The sequence below is a fragment of the Diceros bicornis genome, chromosome 21 (genome assembly GCF_020826845.1).
Source record: "Diceros bicornis minor isolate mBicDic1 chromosome 21, mDicBic1.mat.cur, whole genome shotgun sequence".
Lineage (NCBI taxonomy): Eukaryota > Metazoa > Chordata > Mammalia > Perissodactyla > Rhinocerotidae > Diceros > Diceros bicornis.
Window position 1 is genome coordinate 10,488,039 of NC_080760.1, and position 22,861 is coordinate 10,510,899.

Sequence of the window (22,861 nt, forward strand, 5' to 3'; positions counted from 1 at the left end):
AATTTTCTATTTCTATAGCACTTTTTTCCCCCAAAATGTAGAGCAGTTTCAAGCTCATAAATGTGTTGCTTTTCTGCCAGAAACAGAAAACTGTGAAAATTCTTATCTTTACATAGCTTGGCTTATCAGCTGTCACAGAAACAAATAGAAAATTTAGATTCAAATTACTGAGCCCTGGGCAGCCAAAGGCTCAGAAATCAGACCCCGGAGCATATAGACAAGTATCTACCCTAAAATATGGCTTCTACATTAAGTGCTTTCTGTAACCCAGAAATATGGGTTGGCAGCCCAGAATTCCTTTCCCTTTCTGCTCTGCACTGTAGTCATCTCCTCGATTCCATCTGGATCCAGGAGGCACGTAGCACTGATGGTTAAGCTTATGACTCTGCACTCAGATTACCTGGGTTCGAATCCCTGTTCCACTTACTCTGTGATCTGGGCAAGTGACTTAAATTTTTCATCTGTGAAATGGAGATAAAGACAATGCCTCTCTCACAGACTCGCTGGAAAATTAAATGAGATAATACATACAAATTCCTTGGAAAGGTGTCTGGCCCTTAAAAAGTTCTTAATAAGTGTTACCTATTTTCATTTTCTGTTCTAACTGTTATTCTTATTTGGTGAGACTGTCGATCACAGTGTCTGGCCCGCCCTCCCCCTGGTGCTGAATTGTTCAGCGGGCAGTGCCCAGAGGTCTGTCGGTGATAACCTTGCTAAGGCCCCCAGCTGCTCTGGGGCTTGTCCTACGTTTTCCCTGGTCATTTAGCATTTTCCATTGTTTGCAAACCAATAATCCTAATATAATTTCTTATGTGTGCTTGTTTGTAATACTGGGGTCACTTTTAGTTATGAGAGCTTACTTATGAATATCAATTGCTCTGTTAATAAGTGGTGTTTCTGCCATTTTCCTTAATATTCTAAATCACACCTAAATTGCTAAAAATATAATAGCCTGTACGTTACCAAGACTTACATGGCCATGAGAAAATTGGTTCAGACTTCAAAAGAAAATAGTATTACAGTAATAACAATAAATAACCCTAGCAAAGGATTACTATATGCCAGAAGCTATGCGAGGTATAATTTCATTTATTCTCCATAATAATCTTACAAGGAAGTTAATATCATTATCCCAATTTTATCACCGAGTAATCTGAGATATAGGTAACTTGTTCAAAGACACTGAGAGAGTAAGTATGAGTTATATCCAGATTACCCTCTAACCCGAAAGTCCTAGGGCTTAGCCCAGAATGCTTTGTGTACTGTGGCTCATCTCTTAGCAGACTTATGCTGTTGAAATCTAGAAGTATAATTTTTCCACGTGAATAATGCTAAGTAATTCAGTGTAATTTAAAAACAAACAGCAAAAATGTATGGAATTGTTTTGGCTATGATCCTGTTTGGAGGTGGCATGGTACGAGGGAGGTTTAGAACCAAAAAAGACAGCCCTTAGTCTTGGCTCTACCATTTGTGTGTTTGCTCATTCATTCATTCATTTGTTCATTTATTTTCCTAGCATTTTATGACTGCCCTTTATATGCCAGACACTGTGCTAGGTGGTGAGATACAAAGATAAAAAAATGCATAAACCTTAGTATACATTTACCAGGGTGTGATCTTGGACAAATTAATTAGCCTCTCTGAGCTTGTTTCCTCTTTTTTAAAGAAAGAATAATAAGACTAAATTAGCAGGGCTATTGTGAGGAATAAGCAGGGTAAATATATGTAAAGCCCGAGGATTTTGTTTAGTATATTGTGAATATTCAACACGTCTCAGTTCCCTTCTGCCTTCCTTAATTTTGTGTAAGTCCTAAAGATATGACTTCTTCACTTTGTGAATCAGCTATGGAAGGCTGACTAAGAACTGTGAGCCCTTGCAAGGCTTCTGTTACTAGGACAAAGGGTATATTTGTGTAATGAAGGTAACTCTTCTTAGATTTTTGCTAACAGATCTGGAGAAAACTTAGTCAATCACCTCCAAACTCTTAGGGATCTGAGGTGGGGAATGGGTATTGGACAACATTGTCTTCTGAGAGCTTAGCATCTTATTGATAAATGGTCATAAACACGGAGAAAATTGAATAATAACGTCATCAACGATACAAGAGGTATCACTAAACCAAATGAATGGTAAATACACTAATGTGTAAGAGTCAGAGGAGAAAGAAGTATTTGGGCTCCGGGTAACCTGGGTAAGCCTATGGAATAACTGTCCTCAAATAAATTTCTAAAGATGAGTAGAAATTGAGATAGCCAGAAAAAAAAAAGATGGTTATCCATCAGGACCAATTCAGTTTAAAGTGACAAAAATCCAATCCAGGTAAAGTTGGGAGTTTGTTGGCTCTTGTAATTGAAATACCCGGGAAATGATATAGCTTCAGGCATAGTTGTATCTAGGTGTTCAGGAATCACTTCCTCTTTCCCTGTGTCCCTCCCTCTCTCTCCATCCCAATTTTGGTTTTCCTCTGGTTGGTTTTACTTTCAGGTAGGCTGTCTTACCAGGAGTGAAAAGATAGCTCCTGGAATGCATCCTACCAGTTCAACAAGTCAGAATAAAGAGAGGGCGTCTCTTCCACAATAATTTTAGCAAAAATCTCAAGATTTTCTCTGATCGATCAACTAGAGTCACACGCCCATCCTTGAAGCAGTAAGTGGGAGATGGAATGAACGGACTTTTCAGGCTGGGATTATGTACACACCCCTAGAGTAGGGTGGGATACATAAAGCCCACCTAAAATACTTGGCGTGAGAGAGAGGACCAGTGATGTCTCAAGGGAAAAATCAAAATATTTTTACCAAAATAATGGAAATTAGTTGGTGACCAGGAGAAAATAACAGATATTCCTCTTTTGGAAGGTAAACTAGCTGGGGAAGCAGTGATTATCCATTGGGAATGAAGGTATGGAGGAGGGGAAAAGAAAGCAATTCAACTATGTATTGTATTCCTTTTTCTATATTAACACCTATATTAAAACATTTAATTTTTCATTTTGCAGTAAAATTTGCCTACAAATCGAATATTCTTTACGTTGCTAAATTTGAATCCACATTCTCTACAAATGACTAAATTTTCCTCCAACAAATGTTTCATCTGTCATTCTACGAAAGGCTGAGTAAATGGGGGTGTGTTTTTTGTTGGCTTTTTCTGTCTCGCCTAAAATGCTATTGTTAATCTCCATAGAAGTGGCATTAAACAGATATCTTTTTCACTAAAGTAGAAGCACATCATTTCTAGCCATGAAAAACTAATATACACTCATTCCCTCAAGATGCAGACAGTTTTTTCATATTCCCAATACAATTCTAAATGACAAAAATATTTTGATATAAGAAATAAGCTTTCCTGATAAAGTAGCTAAATATTTGGTATCAAGTCAGTGAAGAGCCAAGCATCTGACTGAATTATTCAGTTTTCTACCTGATTTCTGGGCACTTGGTAAATTTTAAACGAACGGCAGCTTTAATGACCACCTTCCAAAAATGTGTCCCAAGAGATGTGCTTTCAGGGACCACATCTGAATTATTTAACCTTGTTGTATTTCAGTTTTCTTTGGAAAGAAAAGTAAGAATACATATCTACTTCATTAAATTATTGTAATGAATACAGTCAATAAAATTTAGAGTAAAAGTGTTTTGCAAGATAACAGGTCAACATAGTTTTACTTATATGAGCACTGGTACATAAAACATATTTCGTCCTCCCAAAGAGTCGGTAGAAAACATGAGAGCCAGCATAGACTATCTAGGGTTAAGAAAATGAATCTGTTGAGTTGATTATTGAGTTAAATATGGTAGATTTCAAGATCTAATATGAATAAACATAACTATTTTACCATGTTGATAACATGGTGAGTCAGTTTTTAATATATTAAAGTATTTTATTTAATTCTATATAATTTTCACACTCAATTATATATATTTTTTAAATAAACTTTTTATTTTAGAACAGTTTTATATTTGCAGAAAACCTGTGAAGCTAATATAGAGAGTTCCCATATACCTGACATCCAGTTTCCTTTATTATTAACATTTTACGTTAATGTGGTACATTTGTTACAAGTAATGAGCCAATATTGATTGATACATAAACTAAAGTCCATACTTTATTAGATTTCCTTAGTTTTTACCTAATGTCCTTTTTCTGTTCCAAGATCCCATCCAGGATACTACATTACATTTAGGATCCTCTTGGTTGAGACGGTTTCTCACACTTTCCTCGTTTTTGACAGTTTTGAGGAATACTGGTCTGCTATTTTACACAGTGTCCCTCGATTGGGATTTTTCTGATGGTTTTCTCACGATTAGGCTGGGGTTATGTGTTTTGAGGAGGAAGATCAAGAGGTAAAATACCATCACATCATATCAAGGGTATATACTGTCAACGTGTTGATGTTGGCCTTGATCGCCTGTTGAGGTGGTGTTCGTCAGGTTTCTTCACTGTAAAGTTGACTCTTTCCTTCCCTTTCATAACTTGACTCTCTGGAAGGAAGTCACTGTGGGCAGCCCACACCTAAGGAGTTGAGAGTTATGCTCCACCTCCTTGAGTATCTGCATGAATTAGTTAGAATTCTTCTGCAAGGGACATGTGTCTGTTCTCTCATTTATATATTTATTTATAACACTATGAACACATGGATATTTATTGTATAGTTTAGATTATGATCCAATACTACTCAATTTATTTTGTTGTTCAAATTGTTCCCACTTTGGCCATTGGGAGCTCTCTCAGCTGACTCCTGTGTGACTTGAACATACTCTCGTAACTGAGAGTTTTTTAGCACTTCCTTACCTTCTAGCACTATCAGATGCTTCAGGCTCATCTTTGATAATTCCTGTCCCAGTCTTGGAATCAGCCAGTTCTCCAAGAAGCCCTGATATTTTTTACTGAAGAATGGTATTAGAAACCAAGATCTGGTGCTAGATGTTCTCGTTGTTATTGCAATGTCATTGTTGCTTCTGAGATCTCTCAGCTGATGGAGCAAGTAGATATATATGTGCATACTAACCCATGTATACTCTCATTTCTATAAATATTTCTGTATTTGTATCCATATTAAGCTAAACATGAGTTCATGCTGATATTCCAGACTCTAAACCACTACCACATGGATTATTCTAGCCTCCTCCCTTTGCTTATTAGCAACCTCTCACTCTAACAGTGACAAACCTGGCTACCCCAGTCAGCCATTCATTTACATAACTGCTCAATTCCAGTGCACATGTGTAGTACTCAGACTGTCTAACATGAACCCCATGGGAAACAACTTTATCAGCTATGGTATATGCTTATGTACAGCTTATTTTGCCTTTAGCTTATAGATTCCACTCGTTTCCAAAGTTACTTAGGTCAGCACTGTTTTCCCTCACTCCCTTCAGTGAGGTGGTTTAACACATTTGTAACACAGTTATTTTGTCTCATTCTGCATTCCATCTTGGGATCTCCTGAACTCCTAAATGACTTTTTAAGAATTTGCACACATTAAAGTTTATTCTTTGTGCTGTAAAGTTCTATAGGTTCTGACAAATGCAGAATTTCAAATAGCCATCATACTGTGTCATGCACAATAGTTTCCCCACCCTAAAAATCCACCGTTCTCGTCCTTTTCACCTGTCCCTCCTTGCCCTGAACTACTGGCAACTACTGATCTTTTTCTTGCCTTTATAAATTTTTCTTTTCCAAATATCATAAAATTGGAATCATACAATAGATAGCTTTTTCAGACTGGCTTCTTTCAGTTAGCAATATACATTTAAGATTCATCCATGTCTTTCCATGGCTTTATAGCTCTTTTTTTTTTATCATTGAGTAGTATTCCATTGTGTGGCTGTACCAAAATTATTTTATCCATGCGCCTAATGAAGGACATTTTGGTTACTTCCAATTTTTGGTGATTATGAATAAAGCTGTTATAAACATTCACATGCAGGTCTTTGTATGGACATAAGTTTTTGACTAGTTGGGTAAATACCTAGGAGCATGATTGCTGCATAAGAAAATGCCAGTGTCTTCCAAAGTGGCTGTACCATTTTCCTTTCCTACTAGCGATGAATGACTGTTCTTCTTGCCCCGCATCCTAGCCAGGAATTGGTGTTGCCAGATTCTTTGGGGTTTAGCCATTTTAATGGATATGTAGTAGTATCTCATTACTATTTAAATTGTTAATTCTCTATGACAAACAATATTGAAAATATTTTCAGATGCTTATTTGCTGTCTGTATATCTTCTTTGGTGTAGTGTCTATTCAGATTTTTGCCCACTTTTTTCATTGGCTTTTTGCTTTCTTATTGTTGAGTTTTAACAGTTCTTTGTGTATTATTGACGTTAAGTCCTTATTCAGGTATATGTTTTGCAGATAGTTTCTCCCAGTCTGTGGCTTGTCTTTCATTCTCTTAATAGCATTTTTTTTTCATAGAGCCAAATTTTTTAATTTTAATAAAGCCCAGCTTATCAATATTTTTCTTTCATGGATTGTACTTTTGGTGTTGTATCTAAAAACTCATCACCCAACCCGAGGTAACTTATATTTTCTCTTATTTTGCATGTTATATTTAGGTCTATGATCCATTTTGAGTTAATTTTTATTATCTCAAAGGTGCAAGGTCTGTGTCTAGGTTCATTTTTTGCCTATGGACAGCCAATTATTCCTGCATCAGTTTTTGAAAAGACTATTCTTTTTTCTGTTAAATTGCCTTTGCTTCTTTGTGAAATATCAATTGACTATATTAGTGTGGGTATATTTCTGGGTTCTTTATTCTGTTCCATTGATTTTTGCATCTCTTCTTTTGCCAGTACAACACTGGGTTGATTACTATAGCTTTAGAGTAAGTCTTGCAATTGGGTAGTATAAGTCCTCAAACTTTGTTTTTCCTCTTCGGTATTGCGTTTGTTATTCTAGGTCTTTTGTCTTTCCATATAAACGTTAGAATCAGTTTGTCAATGCTACAAAATAGCTTGCTGGGATTTTGATTGAGACTGCACTGATCAAATGACAAAGATGGGAAGAATTGACATCTTAATAATATTGAGTCTTCCAATCTGTGAACATGGAATGTCTCTTCATTTATTTATTTAGATCTTATTTAATTTCTTTCATCAGAGTTTTGTAGTTTTCTACATTTAGATCCTTTATATATTTTGTTGGATTTATACCTAAGTATTTCATTTTTTGGTACTACTGTAAATGCTATTGTTTTAAATTTCAAATTCCAATTGATTGTTGCTGATATATAGTAAAGCAATTGACTTTTGTGTATTAATCTTGTATCCTGTGACTTTGCTATATTTGCTTTTTAGTTCCAAAAGCTTTTGTTTGTTTGGATTTTTTTTTTTGCTGATTCTTTGGTATTTTCCACATAGACAATTATGCCATCTGTGAAGGAATACAGTTTTGTTTCTACCTTCGCAGTCTATATACCTTTTATTCCTGTTTCTTGTCATATTGCAACAGCTAGGATTTCTAGTATATTGTTAAATAGGAATGGTTAGAAAGGGCATCTCCTAAGATCTCTTCCTGATTTTAAGAGGAAAGCATCTACTTTCCCATCGTTTAATGTGCTTTTAGCTTTAGGTTTTTTGTAGACGTTCTTTATCAAGTTGGGGAAATTCCCTTCTCCTCCTAGTTTGCTAAGAGTTTTTATTATTAATGGGTGTTCAGTTTCATAAAAAGCTTTTTCTTCATCAATTGACATGATTGTAAGATTTTTTCATCTTTAGCCTGTTGATGTTGTGGATTACGTTGATTGATTTTTGAATCGTGGCCCAGCTTTGCGTAACTGAACCAAATCCTACTTGATCTTGGTGTAATCTTTTTAAATATTGTTGGATTCGATTTGCTAACATTTTGTTGAAGATTTTTACATCTTTGTTCCTGAGCAATATTGGTTTAGAGTTTTCCTTTCTTGTAATATCTTGATCTAGTTTTGGTATTAGGATAATGCTGGATTCATAGAATGAGTTAGTAATGTTATTTCTGCTTCTATTTTCTGGAAGAGATTGTGGAAAATTGATGTCATTTGTTACCTAAATGTTTGATAGAATTTACCAGTGAGTCTGTCTGGGTCTGGTGCTTTATTTTTTGTGAAGCTATTAATTATTAATTCCATTACTTTTGTAGATATAGACCTATTAAGATTAACTGTTTCTCTCTCTATGTGTGAGTTTTGACAGTTTGTGTCTTTCAGTGAATTGTTCCATTTCAGGTAAGTTATCAAATTTGTGGGTATAGGGTTGTTCATAGTACTACTTTATTATCCTTTCAATGTCCATAAGAACAATAGTGATATCTCTTCTTTCATTTCTGATATTGATAACATATGTCTTTTCTCTCTCTCTATTTTTTGCTTAGCCTGTCTAGAGCTTTATCTATTTTATTGATCTTTTCAAGGAATCAGCTTTTACTTCTGCTGATTTTTCCCTATTGTTTTTCTGGTTTCAATTTCATTGATTTGTGCTCTAATTTTTATTATTTATTTTCTTCTGCTTGCTTAAGGTTCAAATTACTCCTCTCTCTCTAATGTCGTAAGGTAGAAGCTTAGATATTGATTTTAGATATTTTTGCTTTTATAATATATGCATTTAATGGTATAAATTTCCCTCTAAGCACTGTTCGCATTACATTCTATAAATTTTGATATGTTGTATTGTCAATATTTTTTTCAATTTTTCTTGACACTTCTTTTTTGATTCATGTGTTAATTAGAAAGGTGATGCTTAATTTCCAGATATTTGGGGATTTTCCTGCTATCTTTTTGTTACTGATCTCTAGTTTATTTCCACTGTGGTCTGAGAACATACTTTACGTGACTTTTATACTTTAAATATGTTAAAGTGTGTTTTATGGCCCACACCATAACAAGATAAGTGGCATATCTTGGTGAATGTTCCATATGAACCTCAGGAGATTACACATTGTGCTGTTGTTGGAAAGAGTACTCTATAAATGACTATAGATGAAGTAATGGATAGTGGTAGTTCGTGTCAGCCATATCCTCACTGATTTTCTACGTGTTTAATCTATCAGTTGCTAAGAGAGGAGTGTTGAAGTCTCCAACTACAATAGTTGTGTGTTTTTCTTTTTATTTCTATCAATATTTGCCTCATGTATTTGACGTTAGGTACATACATGCTTAGAATTGTTGTCTTCTGGGAGAATTGACCCCTTTATAATTAGGTAATGCCCCTCTTTATCATTGATAATTTTCCTTGTTGTGAAGTCTACTTTGTCTGTAATTAATTTAGCTACTTCAGCTTTCTTTTGTTTTTTGTTTAGACAGTTTTTTATTTATTTATTTATTTTGTGAGGAAGACCAGCCCTGAGCTAACATCTGATGCCCATCCCCCTCTTTTTGCTGAGGAAGATTGGTCCTGGGCTAACATCCGTGCCCATCTTCCTCCACTTTATATGGGACGCTGCCACAGCATGGCTTGACAAGCGCTGCGTTAGTGCGCACCCAGGATCTGAACCCTGGGCCACCGCAGTGGAGCATGCACACTTAACCTCTATGCCACCAGGCCGGCCTCCAGCTTACTTTTGCTTAGCATTATTATGGTATGTCTTTCTCTATTCCTTTATATTTAGCCTAAATGAGTCTTTATATTTAAAGTGCGTTTCTTGTAGACAATGTATGCTAGGCTCTTGTTTTTTTACCCATTCTGACAATATCTGTCTTTTAATTGGTGTATTTAGACCATTCATATTTAAGGTGATTATTGATTGTTGGATTAATATCTACTATGTTAGTAGTTGCTTTCTATTAGTTGCTCTTGTTCTTTGTTTCTTTTTCCCCCTCTTTTTCTGCCTTATTTTGTTTTAAACAGTATTTTATATAGTTCTATTTTATCTCCTCTCTTAGCAAATCAATTATATTTCTTTTTAAAAATTTTAGTGGTTGCTACATACATTTTTCACTAATCTAAGTTTGCTGTTTTTTACTAATCTAAATCTGCCCTCAAATAACACTATACCACTTCATGAGTAATACAAGTGCATTATAACAGAGTATTTCCAATGATTCCTTCTGTTCTTTATGAAATTGATATAATTTATTTCATTTATCCATATTATAATTACCAATATGTTGTTAGTATTATTACTTTGTACAAACAGTTATCTCTTAGATCAACTCAGAATAAGAAAAATAAAATATTTTATTTTACTTTTATTCCTTCCTTCTCTGACACTCTTCTTTTCTTTGTGTGGATCTGAGTTTCTGATGTATATCACTTTCCTTCTCCCTAAAGAACTTCTTTTAACATTTCTTGCAGGGTAGTTCTGCTGGCAATGAATTCCTTTAGTTTTGTTTGGCTGAGAAGGTCTTTGTTTCTTTTTCACTTTTGCAGAATAATTTCACTTTTAAAAATTTTAAATATTGTTGTACTATGTTGTGGTACTTTTCTTTCAACACTTTAAATATTTCACCCCACAATCTTCTTGCTTGCATGGTTTCTGATGAGAAGTCTACTGTAAGTGTAATTCTTATCCTTCATCCTATATAGGTTAGATTTTTTTCTCTGTCTCTTTCTAAATTTCCTCTTTGTCTTTGGTATTCTGCAGTTTGAATATGATATGCCTAGGTGTAGGGTTGCTTTGTGGGGGATGTGGAAGAGGAAATTTAGTCTGGTGCTGTCTGAGCTTCCTGGATCTGTGGTTTGTGTCATTGACTTTGGAAAGTTCTTGGCCACTATTATTTCAAATATTTCTTCTGCTCTGTACTCTCTTCTTCTGGTATTCCAATTATATGTATGTAGCATCTTTTGAAATTTCTCAGAGTTTTTAGATGTTCTGTTCTTTTCTTTGTTATTCTTTTCTTGCTATGCATTTCAGTTTGTGAAGTTTGTATTGACATATCTCTAGCTCACTGAGTCTTTCCTCGGCTGTATCAAGTTGACTGATAGCACATCAAAGGCATTCGTTTCTGTTACAGTGTTTTTGATTTCTAGCATTTTCTTTTGATTCTTTCTCAGAGTTTCCATCTGTCAGCTTACGGTACCCCATCTCTTCTTGCATATTGTCTACTTTTTCCATTGGAACCCTTAATATATTCATCATAATTATTTAAAATTTCTTGTTTGATAATTCCAATATCTGTGTCGTATCTGAGTCTGGTTCTGAGGCTTGCTTGCTCTCTTCAGACTGCTTTTTCTTGCATTTTAGCATGCCTTGTAATTTTTTTGTGAAAGCTGAACATGATGTATCAGGTAATAGGAACTGAGATAAATAGGCCTGTAGTGTGAGGATTTATGTTAATCTGACTAGGAGTTGGGCTGTGTTTAATGTTTGCTCTTGCTGTAGGTGCCAGAGGCTTCCAGTTCCTCCTGTGTCCTTTTGTCTCCTGTGTTGACTTTGGGCTTCCCTAAGTACTTCTCCTCAGAGAGTCTGAGTCTTGCAGTTCTTTCAGCTGTGACGTACTGTTGTTATGCGGGAACCATGCTGGTGTGATGGTAAGGAAACGGGGGAGCAGAGGTATTCTATAATCTTATGGTTAAATGTCGGTCTGTTAGTGGGCCTGTGTCCCTGGGCCGCGACTTTCGCAAGTGTTTCTTAGTGCCTCCCACCGGCAGCTGAGACAGGAAGGCCGGAGGGACTGCAGTGGGAGAAATGCCCTCCCCCAGGTAGGATAGGGCTCTGATAAAATCTTTGCCCCTGGAGAGTAGACCTCTGTCATGGAAGACGCTCAGGCACATCTCATGATTACTCTTCCCCCTTCCCTGCCAGAGCTACAGGGTGATCTTTCTTGTCTTCTTACTGTGAGAATCTGGTAGGGCTCCTGGAGGTAAAACCATGAAAGTATGGAGGCTCCTTAAAGTTTTTTCCTCTCATGGTAGTCTGCACTCAGCCTCCAGCAATTCATCAGAATTACTATTCAAGCATTCCTGTCAGTTTATGGCTCCAGTAGCTCCTGCTCCAGGGAAGCGTTTCTTGGCTGTGATTCTCTAGTTTTGCCTGTTTCTCCAGATTTTGGGTAGTGCTTTGCCCTGTAACCAGAGTTCTCTGATGAGTCCAAGAAAAGTCATTGATTTTCAGTCTGCTCAGCTTTTTGTTGTTCTAAGGACAAGAGTAAAGATGTCTAAGGTCTTTACATATCAGAGCTGAAATTGGAGGAGCTTCTATTTTATTTTTATTTTTATATTGTCAGTAAATTGTTTTAGATATATTGTCAGTATATTATTAGTAAATATAACATTAGAATCTTGGAACAAAAGTGGGCTTTTATTTAGAAATAAGAAAGTTAATACACAGTGATATTAAGTGACTTGTACAAGGTGATATGTACATTTACTAGAGAGTGTTTAATCTATTAAATTTAACAAAATGTTAATATATTTTTTTTTGAATTTACAATTTAAGAACTTCATTTTAGAAACAAGTTTGCTATTTTTTATTTCTGCCTCTAAAATTTGCATACATATGCAAAGTACATGCTATCCTTTGTGTATTAAACTCAGTAATGCTTCCCGGGTGTTCATTTTTGAACTCAGAGAGAGTCTGACTCTTGTAACTGTTTAAACACTTCTGGCAAGGAGCTTGCTAGAACCATCTTTATAATAATTATTTTAAACACATCACTACAAGCATCACAGAATGTGTATCACTGTTGTTATGGAAGACAATCATGTTTTGGTGTTTTAATCTTGATAAACTACAGTATTTAAAGTGTTAAAAAATGTTAAAGTCATACATGAGAGAAAAGCCCGTGTTTTGAAAGCATAATCATTTTCCATGCTCACAAAGCCTGACTAAGATTGCGGTAGCTGGGGAGGGATACTGAGATCAGGGCTCCGGCTATTGGGGCATTCGTGGAAATGAAACTTGAAGGAGAGATTGAGCGTTTAAAGAGCCTCTTTTTTTTTTTTTTCAAGGAAGCACCAGTTTTAGGATGTACAAAACCTGATTACCCAGAAAATAAATTAAAATTTCTATTTTTAAACAAACATATTAAATACCTCTTTTCTATATGTAATCAATAAGTGCTTTTTGAGGAAGAGTAGAAAATGGGAATTAAAAACACATAAATGGTCCCTTAGCAAGACTGAACTAGTAAATCCACCCCAAATCGTCCTTGCTCTTGTTGCACTCTTACTGTGTGCTGGGTACCGTGCTGAGTGTTTTCTCTATAGCCTCTTACTTACTCCTTGCAACAGTCAAGCATTTATAAAATATAAAACTTAGAGACTTTAGTTAGCCCTTTCCTTTCTCACTGTAGGCATTCTCCCTGGGAGAACCAGCTCACAGACTTCTAGGACCAATGACTCTGTGCTGATAACTCCTAAGGGTACATCTCACATCTCACCCTCTCTCTCTCCCTCATCCTCGCCCCTCCTCCCTCTCTTCTTCCTTCTTTTCTTCCCTCCTTTCCCTCCACCTCCGACCCTCTCCTTTTCTAGACCCATATCATCCCTCTGCCCACTGATGCCGCTGCTTGTTCCACAGGTACAGCTAATTTCAACATGTCCAGAAGACCTCTTTACGTCACCTCGTGCTTTTTGCCCTGTGTTCTTTCTTACAATGAATGGTGATATCATTCATCTGATTGCTCCATCCTGGCAAGTGGGCATTATCCTTGACTTATTGCTTCCTCTCACCCATCATCTCTAACTGATCACCAGTTCCCGTTGATTCTATTTCCTACACAGATTACAAATTTGTCCACTTCTCTGTGTTTTTACTATCGCCAGCTAAGTTTATGCCACCATTGATTCTTGCCTGAATTATTGCAATATCCTCTTAATGGATCTTCTCTTCTAGTGGCATACCTCGCCTCTTCATTCTACTCACTGCAGCCACAGTAAGCTTTCCTATATGACAGTGGCTCCTGAGTGCTCTTGAAGTAAATTCAAAATTCTTTACCATGATTTTTATGGTTTTTCATGACACTGACTCTCTGTGTTTAACTCTCTGGCTTTTGCTCCTTCACTCCCAATCTATATTCTTTCTTTTTTCCGGCTTTATTAAGATATAGTTGACAATTTAAAATTGTATATATTTAAGGTATACAACTTCGTGATTTGCTATACACATACATTGTGAAATATTCACCATAATCAAGCTACTTAACATACCCATCACCTCATATAGTCACCATTTTTTTATTTTGGTGCGTGTGGTGAGAACACGTAAGGTCTACCCTCTTAGCAAATTTCAAGTATACAGTATAGTCATGTGTCCCTTAACAATAGGGATACATTCTAAGAAATGAGTTCTTAGGTGATTTCGTCGTTGGTCGTTGTGCAAACATCATAGAATGGACTTACACAAACCTAGATGGTATAGCCTACTATGCTCTTAGGCTATATGCTACTAATCTTATAGGACCACCATCATATATACTGTCCGTCATTGACCAAAACACCATTATGTGGCGCATGACTGTACAATGTTATTAACAATACTTACATTGTTATATGTGAGATCTCCAGAACTTATTCATTTTGCGTAACTGAAACTCTGTACCTCTTGACCAACATCTCCTCATTGCCCCCTCTCCAGCCCCTAGTAACACCATTCTACTCCAATATATACTCTTTGACTGAGTGTACTGATTTTTCTTTTCATTTTCCAACCCATATTCTTTCTTGCCTCTTAACTTTGTAGTTGGCGTTCCCTCTGCCTGGAACACTCTTCCTCTTTACACATCTTCCCCCGTTAACTTCTGTTTTTCATTTGTGTCTCAACTGAAATATCACTTCTTCTGAGAAGCCTTCCCTTTGCCCTTACCTCTGGAATAGATTTTTTTCCTACATGCTCCCATCACCTTATGTCTCCCAGAATTGCCCGTATCATATTGTATTTGGCTGTTTATTTGCCGCATCCTCCATCATAATTATAAGAGCCATAGGGCTTGTCTACCTATATTCTTAGCACAAAACAGTGTTTGGGCTTATAGTAGGATCTTGATGAAAAAATGGATGAAAGTGCTATACTAGTAAATGGCAAATCCATGTTTAATACTCAAGATTTTCTTTGTTCTAAGACTGTGCTCTAAGCAACTGCACTCTACTGCCTCATCTCAAAAACATTAATGGAATTTGGAGGATAAGGCCAAAGTCATTCAAAAATAAAGCAGAGAGGGGCTGGCTATGCTCAGGACAAACTCAGGCAAAATATGTAATTCTAATAGAAAAAGCTCAAAAACCTGTACTGTTTTGTGGGAAAAGTTAAGATTTATTATAATAAGACATCAAACCTCACAAGATTTGGCTGTTCTGTGAGCCACGCCAGTATAAATCAAGGTTTAACTGTGTTGTTCTGTTTCAAAAGAAAAGATCAGCAGGAAAATTGAAGTTGAAATAAAACATTTTAATAAAAATTTCATAATTGCTTCATTAATGTAGAACCACACTAGAAGGGAATATTTTTTCTCCCTTTCCTTTAAAAAAAATATACTACTTTTGTTTAACATTAAGGCACTAGTCTAGAAATATTCAACAGTAACTCTTTGCAATTGATTGTTTAAAAATGTGGCAGTCTAAAGTGAAAACTTTCAGTTTGGTATGTGGTAAAAACAGGCTTTCAAAGCACACTTTCCATCCCTCAAGTCAGAACTGTAATTCAATGTGTCCTTTTTCTTTTTATATTTTTTTCCAATAAGAATTCAGAAAAAAAAAAAGAGCTTTTAGCCTCCATAGAATCACAGAGCACTTGTTATTCAATGTTTTTATTTGATAATATGTGCGTTATTACTTGAACTCATTTATGGTAATTATAAAGCAGTATTGCAGAGGCCTGCCCTGTCCATAGGGTGCACAGGCAGCCTCGTTCTTTAATAGCCTGGTTCAGCTCACCTGAGAGCCAGTGAATATTCACCAAGGAGAAAACATTCTGCCATGAATATGAACGTATTACACTTGCGTATCACTGTGGTAGAGTTGGAAATAGTAGGTTGATTTCTGTTTTTCTTTTCTTTCTTTTTTTTTTTTTAAGTAGATGAAAAGGTCTTTTCCTTTCTCTCTTTGACCTATACCTAGATTTGGTTTGTGTACAATTCCTCAACCTGGCAATATGTTTTTCATCAAAGTAAGGAGATGCACAGTAGAGATACAATTCTAAGTCTCATCTGGGATATACATCGGGTTACATGGTGCTAAAGCTTAAAGTAGTCACTTGAGACGTGACACTAAAATAGCCCATCCAAAACAGAAACATAAAATTAGACAACTGATGAGCTTGGTGGATTACACTTCATTTTGTAATGGGTTGCTATGACGTTTGAATGGCTGAGCTAGCCTGGTCCAGGGGGCTCCTGGGGGTCAGGAACTCATTCTGTGCCTGATCCAAATAGAGATTTTATGACCCCTAAGGCTGTGTCTGCCCAGTTAACTGTTGGCAAGAATTAACTGGAAGATTAGTTTAATATACCCATTAAGTTAAAAAGGAAAATGAAACACAATTTTAAAACTCTCAGGGGTCTTTATATCTATATTTTGCAAATAAGAATTTTTGAAACGTTACAGCCTTTAAGTCCCTATCTGAAAAAGTAAGTAATTCAGTGATTAGGCCTATTTTGTCCTTTATAATAATACGTCTCAAGCATTAGTGTAAGGAGGAATCACACAGGTTGTTAAAAATCCTGATGTCTTGTCTGCCCACCTCTCCATGCCCCTGTGAGATTCTGATTCTCTGGTAGGGCCCAGGAATCTGCATTTTAACAGTTCTCCAGGTGGTCTGTGAGCCATCTTTTCAGGGAAAAAAATGCTCTAAATGAGCCTTGAAGATCCAATCCCAGTAAATCATACCTTCCACTCAAAGACACTTTCTACTTTGTTCAGTGCAGTGTTGTTGGTAGGACCAGCCTATAGGAGTTTTGTGACCTTGGGCAAGTTCCTCCTTGGACCTCAGTTGCTTCTTTGTAAAAGGAGAGGATCATGTCACCACTTACAGTCATTGGGTGTCTTACCCGAGGTGACTGACAAGGCAGCTCTTTGCGAGGAGAGAAGGTGCTTTCCTCGCCCTTCATGTCTGTTCACTCCCTGAGATTCTCTGCTGCTGGGTCTCGTACAAGTCTCTTCCTTTCTTCTGTTATTAATATGTTTCTTCCATCTCTACAATTTACCTGTTATTCAAAGTCAGGCGCAAAAGTTACTAAAACTCCTCATGCCCCCAAATGAAAAGATCTTTTATTACCCCAACTCTCATACGTTCCAAAGTGTGTCTGTTACTGCACTTACTGTTGTTGTACTGTGTAATGTTCTTATACTTATGTCTGCACATCTTATTTCTTTTATTCAACTCCCTCATTGTCTTTCACTTTTGTATCTCACAATAAGTAAAATGTGTTTGGCTTAAAAAGTGTTTGTTTAAAGAGTAAAGAAATGAACACGGTTTGCTGGACGTAATAACAATTCTGATATTCACATGTTAGCATCCATTCAATCAATATACACTTAGTAAACATCTACTATTTATTCTGCAATCTGCTAGATCCTGTATGTCAAGGCAAAACATCTAAATAGTTGACTCTGTCTTGGTCTTTTATTTGGTTGTGTGAATATCTTTTTGGTGTGGCTAGTTAAATTACTTGTTAAATGTTAAATGTTTGCCATATGTATAAATGAACCAAAAAATACTCCAAACCATGTAGACATAGTTCATGTTGGTGTATACATCTGCAGTATGTATTATAAACATATATTATTTTTCTTTTTAACTCCTTGAATTGTTCTTTCTTTTTGAATACATTTGTGTGTATGCAAAAATAAACCTGCACAAGCTTTTGAGCAAAGTTTTAAAAATTAAAAGGTAAAACAATGTACAAAGTTGAAATGATGTGCTTCTCTTCTCTTTGTTTTTACCATTTCAGATGATGGAAAATTGTCCTTTGAAGAATTCAAAGCGTATTTTGCAGACGGTGTTCTGAGTGGAGAAGAATTACGTGAGCTCTTCCATACCATCGATACACATAATACCAAGTAAGGAACGTTTCATCACTGGATTCTGTAAACGAGGTAGAGAGAGGATGAACAAGTACATACCGATGAAGCAGAGAGGGAGGAAAGCTACAGAGGGCTCATTTTGTAATGCTCACCTGTGTTTAATCCGAGGTACCCCCTCTCTAATATTTGAAATGCTCTGAAAAACTGAATATTGAATTGGAAAATAATGATCTTCTGCCAAGACTTCTCCTAAAGTAGTTTTAGAGTGTACAAAATGTAAAACAAAAGCATAGATTATAAATAATTCTAATTTATCATTAAGAAGAAAGTAGAATTTTACCTTGTTTCTTAGGTTTCATCTCAGTTTGCTTCATTTAAAAATTGTCCTAGAGCCATTCTTATATTAGTGTAGTGAACTGGGAAATTGCAGCAATCGTCTGGACAATTCAGATGTGTTGAACTCCAAATCACTGTTACCTGAGAGATGCACATAATGCAGGATATAGAATTTTCTCTGAATAATCAATTTTTTTTCTCTGAATAATCAATCAATTTCTTCTACTTTATTTATTTTACTTATGTAAATCTCTCCTTTGCATTAGTATAGCATTTATAAAGTTTCTGTTTCTGTTCTCACTACACTTAAAAATGTAAAATAATGAGGAATTTAGGATACAGAACAACAGAAATGTGCTGCTTGATTTGGGTAACTGAACCAAATCACATTGTTTGTGACGGTTGTGATTACAAAAACCTGATGTGGAAATGCACCATTTCAACTACGCCTTGAGACCCATCAGTGAGTCTACTGCTTGAACAATCACTGTCTTGCTTTAGGCAAAGCGTTGAGATGGTTTCAGGCCAGCATGCCAAGAAAATGCTCTGGGGCTACATCTATGCACAAATGTTTTCTTGCAGCAGACTAATAAGAAAAATTAGAAGATTAAATTCACTTGCCAGAAGCAACTGAATGTTTTTAAAACAACCAGTTTGTAAGTTTCTTGACTTCTGTTGAGGTTTCAAATTCCCTATGAAATGGCTTAAGGTTTTTGTTGTCAGAAACAGTATTAGCAGAAAACTGTATCAGAAATTCCATTCTGTCCAACAAATCTAAGAATATCAAGTCCCCAGTAGATATTGGTGGAGGAACACGGAACCAGCTTATAGTTTAGTGGAGCAATAGACCCACTAACTGATCATTCAAAATAATATCATAAATGCTGTGATTGAGGTATGCACAGCACACTTTGGGGTGACAAGGTGGGGAATTTTAGCCCAGCTTGATAGGCTCAGGGGATGTTCCTATGATTAGTTAGCCAGGAGCTGAGTCTTTATGGGAAAGTAGAAATTAGTTAGGTAAAGAGACATGGGGGAATATTCCAATCAGAAGAGAAAGCATAACAAAAGACCTGGAAGCATAAAGTCAATGGGAGCAACAGGTATTTTCTTATTGCCAAATGACAGTTGTGAGGCTGAGAGTGGGAAGAGAAGAATCTGGACAGGAGAGAATGGGCCAGACAAGAAGGAATTTGCATTATGAGATGCAAAAGTGCTTCAACTTAATTTATAAGCCAGGGAAAGCCGCTGAAGAACTTCAACCAGGGAGCAACATCTTTGTAGGTCACTGTGGCTCTACTCAAGGATAGGCTTAAGGGGGTAAAGATGGAGGAAGACGACAGATGTTAGCTGAATCTTTAAATTACTGCTAGGGAATAATATTTATGCATGGAAGAAAGAAAGCTATGTTGTACCGTTCTGCGAAATGATAATTTGAATGAAAAAAAGAGCAGAGGCTTCCTTTGTGGCTCAGATTTTGGAAGTTGAGAGGCTAACATTCCACCATGAATGTTGATTATTTTTTCCTCTTCACAGTTATTATTAAAGTTTTAACAATATTTAGGTTTGGAACAATTAGTGATAATCACAGTTCCAGAATTAGATGTCATGGAGGTTTTTCAATACATATTTACTTATATTAATGAAAAATAAAGTTTTCAATAGAACTTTTTGGTCTGGTTTACTATTTTATTTATATATTTATTAGTTGGAATTACTTGGCATAGCATTAAGATTACATTAAGTGATAAAGAAGTATATGTAATGATTTATACGGTAAGTCTAAAGGAATAATTATTACTACCAGTTACTCTCATATATGCATAAGTAACAACAAGAAGTGTTTTCTGATCATAATGGTGTTCAACTTGATTTGGAGCTAATGTAGATCAGATATTGACTTCTGAATTATATCCAAGAAATTCCTGTCAAAAAAATCCAAGACGTCAGTGTTGGGCTTTGAACTTTTAAGGAGATTAATTCAAACATTGGCACCAAAATTTCAGAGCTGTATTTCAAGCAAGTGATAACTTTTATCTTTGCCTGATCCAAGTTTTAACTATTTTAGTGATTGTATTATATATGCCATATATCTTTCTCTTTCACGTGCCTTCAAAGAAAATATGCTCTCATATGGTCAACATCCCCAACCACTCTGATCTGATCAAGGGTGCAGCACGGCCTGAAGGAACCAGTTCATACATGACTGATCAAGTCACTCAGACTCATCATCTCATGTTTGTGGCAAACCCCAAGAGTCAGAAACCATGAATGTCTGTTGCTGAGGCCCCAGGGGCTGCCCGGTTCCTGCTTTTCCTGGTGTCTGGTGGTTTAGCTTCACTCTGGAGTCCATTAAATTGTTATCCACTTAATACACTGCGTTTGCTTGAGCTTGTTGGGTAGGATCCTGCTCCTTGCAAAAGTGTATTCTCAGACAGTATTACCTTAGCTCGTCCCTGCCACCCACGGAAATCCAAGTATCTTTGCTATAAACATTACATTTTGCCATGTTTGAAAAATGACATAAACACCTTGAAAATATTTGGAAAGAAAGAAGGAAAATACTGAGAATGTATCTTGCTAATTGAATTTTCCCCTTTTGTCTCATAAAGAATATTCTTAAAATATTTTGCTTGATCATGAGAAGCAAATATTATTTAGTAACATAATTATAGCTGTGCCCATATTACAACATATTTTAAATATTAAAATTAAGTAAACCATTCCTTGTAAAATGACATCAAAAAAAACCTTCAGGTTAACCTACAGATTTTCAGAAATCATATTTTAGATTTTAAATGAACAAACTGTAAACATAGAACTGTGCAATGATTTAAAAAAACAGTTTTGACAAATACAAAATGTATACTGCCACCTCCACACACATTTTGGTAGCAGTCTTAATTTCCAAATCCAACTCTTCTGTGTTTTTTCTTCTTTCATTTCATTTATTCATTTCTTTGCTCTTTCAATTAAAAAAATCAATATATTCATTTGAGAAATTATGTTAAGAGCATTTCACTGCAGTGTTTAGTATGCCTTAGAGTCACTTAGATCTTTTTAGTCAAATTTTCTCTCATGGATGCAAGTAAACTATAACAGACAAACAGAAAAACAAACCCCAAACACAAAAACAAACCCCAATACATGCAACCTCCTAAGAACTTACACATGTGAGACTGTACAAAGATTCTGCACATGAATATTACCAAGGTTGGAAGTACTTCAGGTCTGAACCATAGAGAATGTTTTTAGTGTATTTCAAAACTGAACCATCAGCTACTTGTCTCTCTGCCTGTTGTCTGGGGAGGTGTGGTCACCCTTCCGGCCTGCCCGGGGACAAGCATAAGCTCAAAACTCAGTATAATCTCATTCTAATGAGGAGTCCATGAGTCATCCTAATTGTTTGATTAGAATTTTAAGATAATAAATGTTTTGCTGGAAATTCATTCCTCATCTATATGGCCTCAAGATTTCATTCAGAGCAGAGACTTTAGAACTGAAAAGAACCCTGAATGAAAGTAGGAGAAATCTGAAGGCATCAGAAGTCCAACTTTCCATCACCTTTTTAAAAAATTATTTTTAAAATTGATAGTTCTTTTCCATTTGCTTGGATAATTGGAAAATTTTCATGAGTTTTTTTCAAATAGAGTAATTGGTTGAGTGTGGAACAAAAGACGAGATTGTTTCTGTGGATAATACCTGAGATATGTGGCATAGCAAGGGAAAAGAAGGTCAAAATGCAAGTTTTTGTCAACAGGGAAAAATATTGTTGAAAAATTTAACTCTTTCAAACTTTCAGAGGAAGTACACAATCTAATATTTCAGAATATTCTGAGGATTGTTATGTCTACCCTGCTAAAACTTTCATGATTTCGCAGATTTTTGTCATCTTATTTTAACTGTCTCCTTTCTAGGTTAAATATGCCTAATCTCTCTTTTTCTTAAAAAAAGAGAAAAAATTGTTAATTTTGCAGTCATTTTATTTAGCCTTATTGCATTTCTTCCAGCTCCATGAAAGGTTTTTTGAACACACTTTTTTTTCAAATTTTGTAAAAGTTACTGTTTAGAAAAGAATACTTAAAACCCTTAAAGTTTAAGTGTGGGAAAAAAAGCAATATTAGCAAAAACGAAATCTACAGCTTTGGTAACTTACAAATTGAAACTACCATACCAGTTAGAGAGCAGGAATGGGTAGATGGGAGATCATTAGGTCAAGAGGAAACTTCCATGGTTCCTCAAAGGTGCTCTCATTTATCCGAAAGACAGCTTGTCTACATTTTCAGTCAGTTAGAGGAAAACATGGAGAAATTAGCATAATTCCTGTGGTGGTAACCATAGCACAGGCGGGGGAAAGATCCCCTGGAGACCAAAAATGATTCTCCCAGTATACGCACTTTGGAGTTCCAGGTTGTCAGGACAGACCAAATGGCAGACCAGACGGAAGTTTTGCTGTTAGGTCAGAGAGTGAACGCACAGGGAAGCTTCCCAGGGCCCACAAACGGAGGCCTGTGACTGGAGATGGACAACTGATGTGTTCAGATCAAGTGTTCCTTATTCCGGGCTAAAATAATTCTTTTGGATGCTGAGCACTGTGATTTCAAACCAGTACTTGTTAAATCACTGAAGCACACCAAAGCAAAAGAAATATCACCA

At 36.0% G+C, this 22,861-nt stretch overlaps 1 protein-coding gene across 1 annotated transcript in view; it reads left to right on the plus strand.

Moving 5' to 3' along the window:
* The window catches only part of NECAB1 (N-terminal EF-hand calcium binding protein 1), a 166,054-nt gene that overhangs the window by 12,909 nt on the left and 130,284 nt on the right, over positions 1 to 22,861 (plus strand). The window contains exon 3 of the mRNA XM_058564565.1: positions 17,797 to 17,905. Coding sequence (XP_058420548.1) covers positions 17,797 to 17,905 — 109 coding nt within the window. The remainder of the gene's footprint in view (positions 1 to 17,796; positions 17,906 to 22,861) is intronic.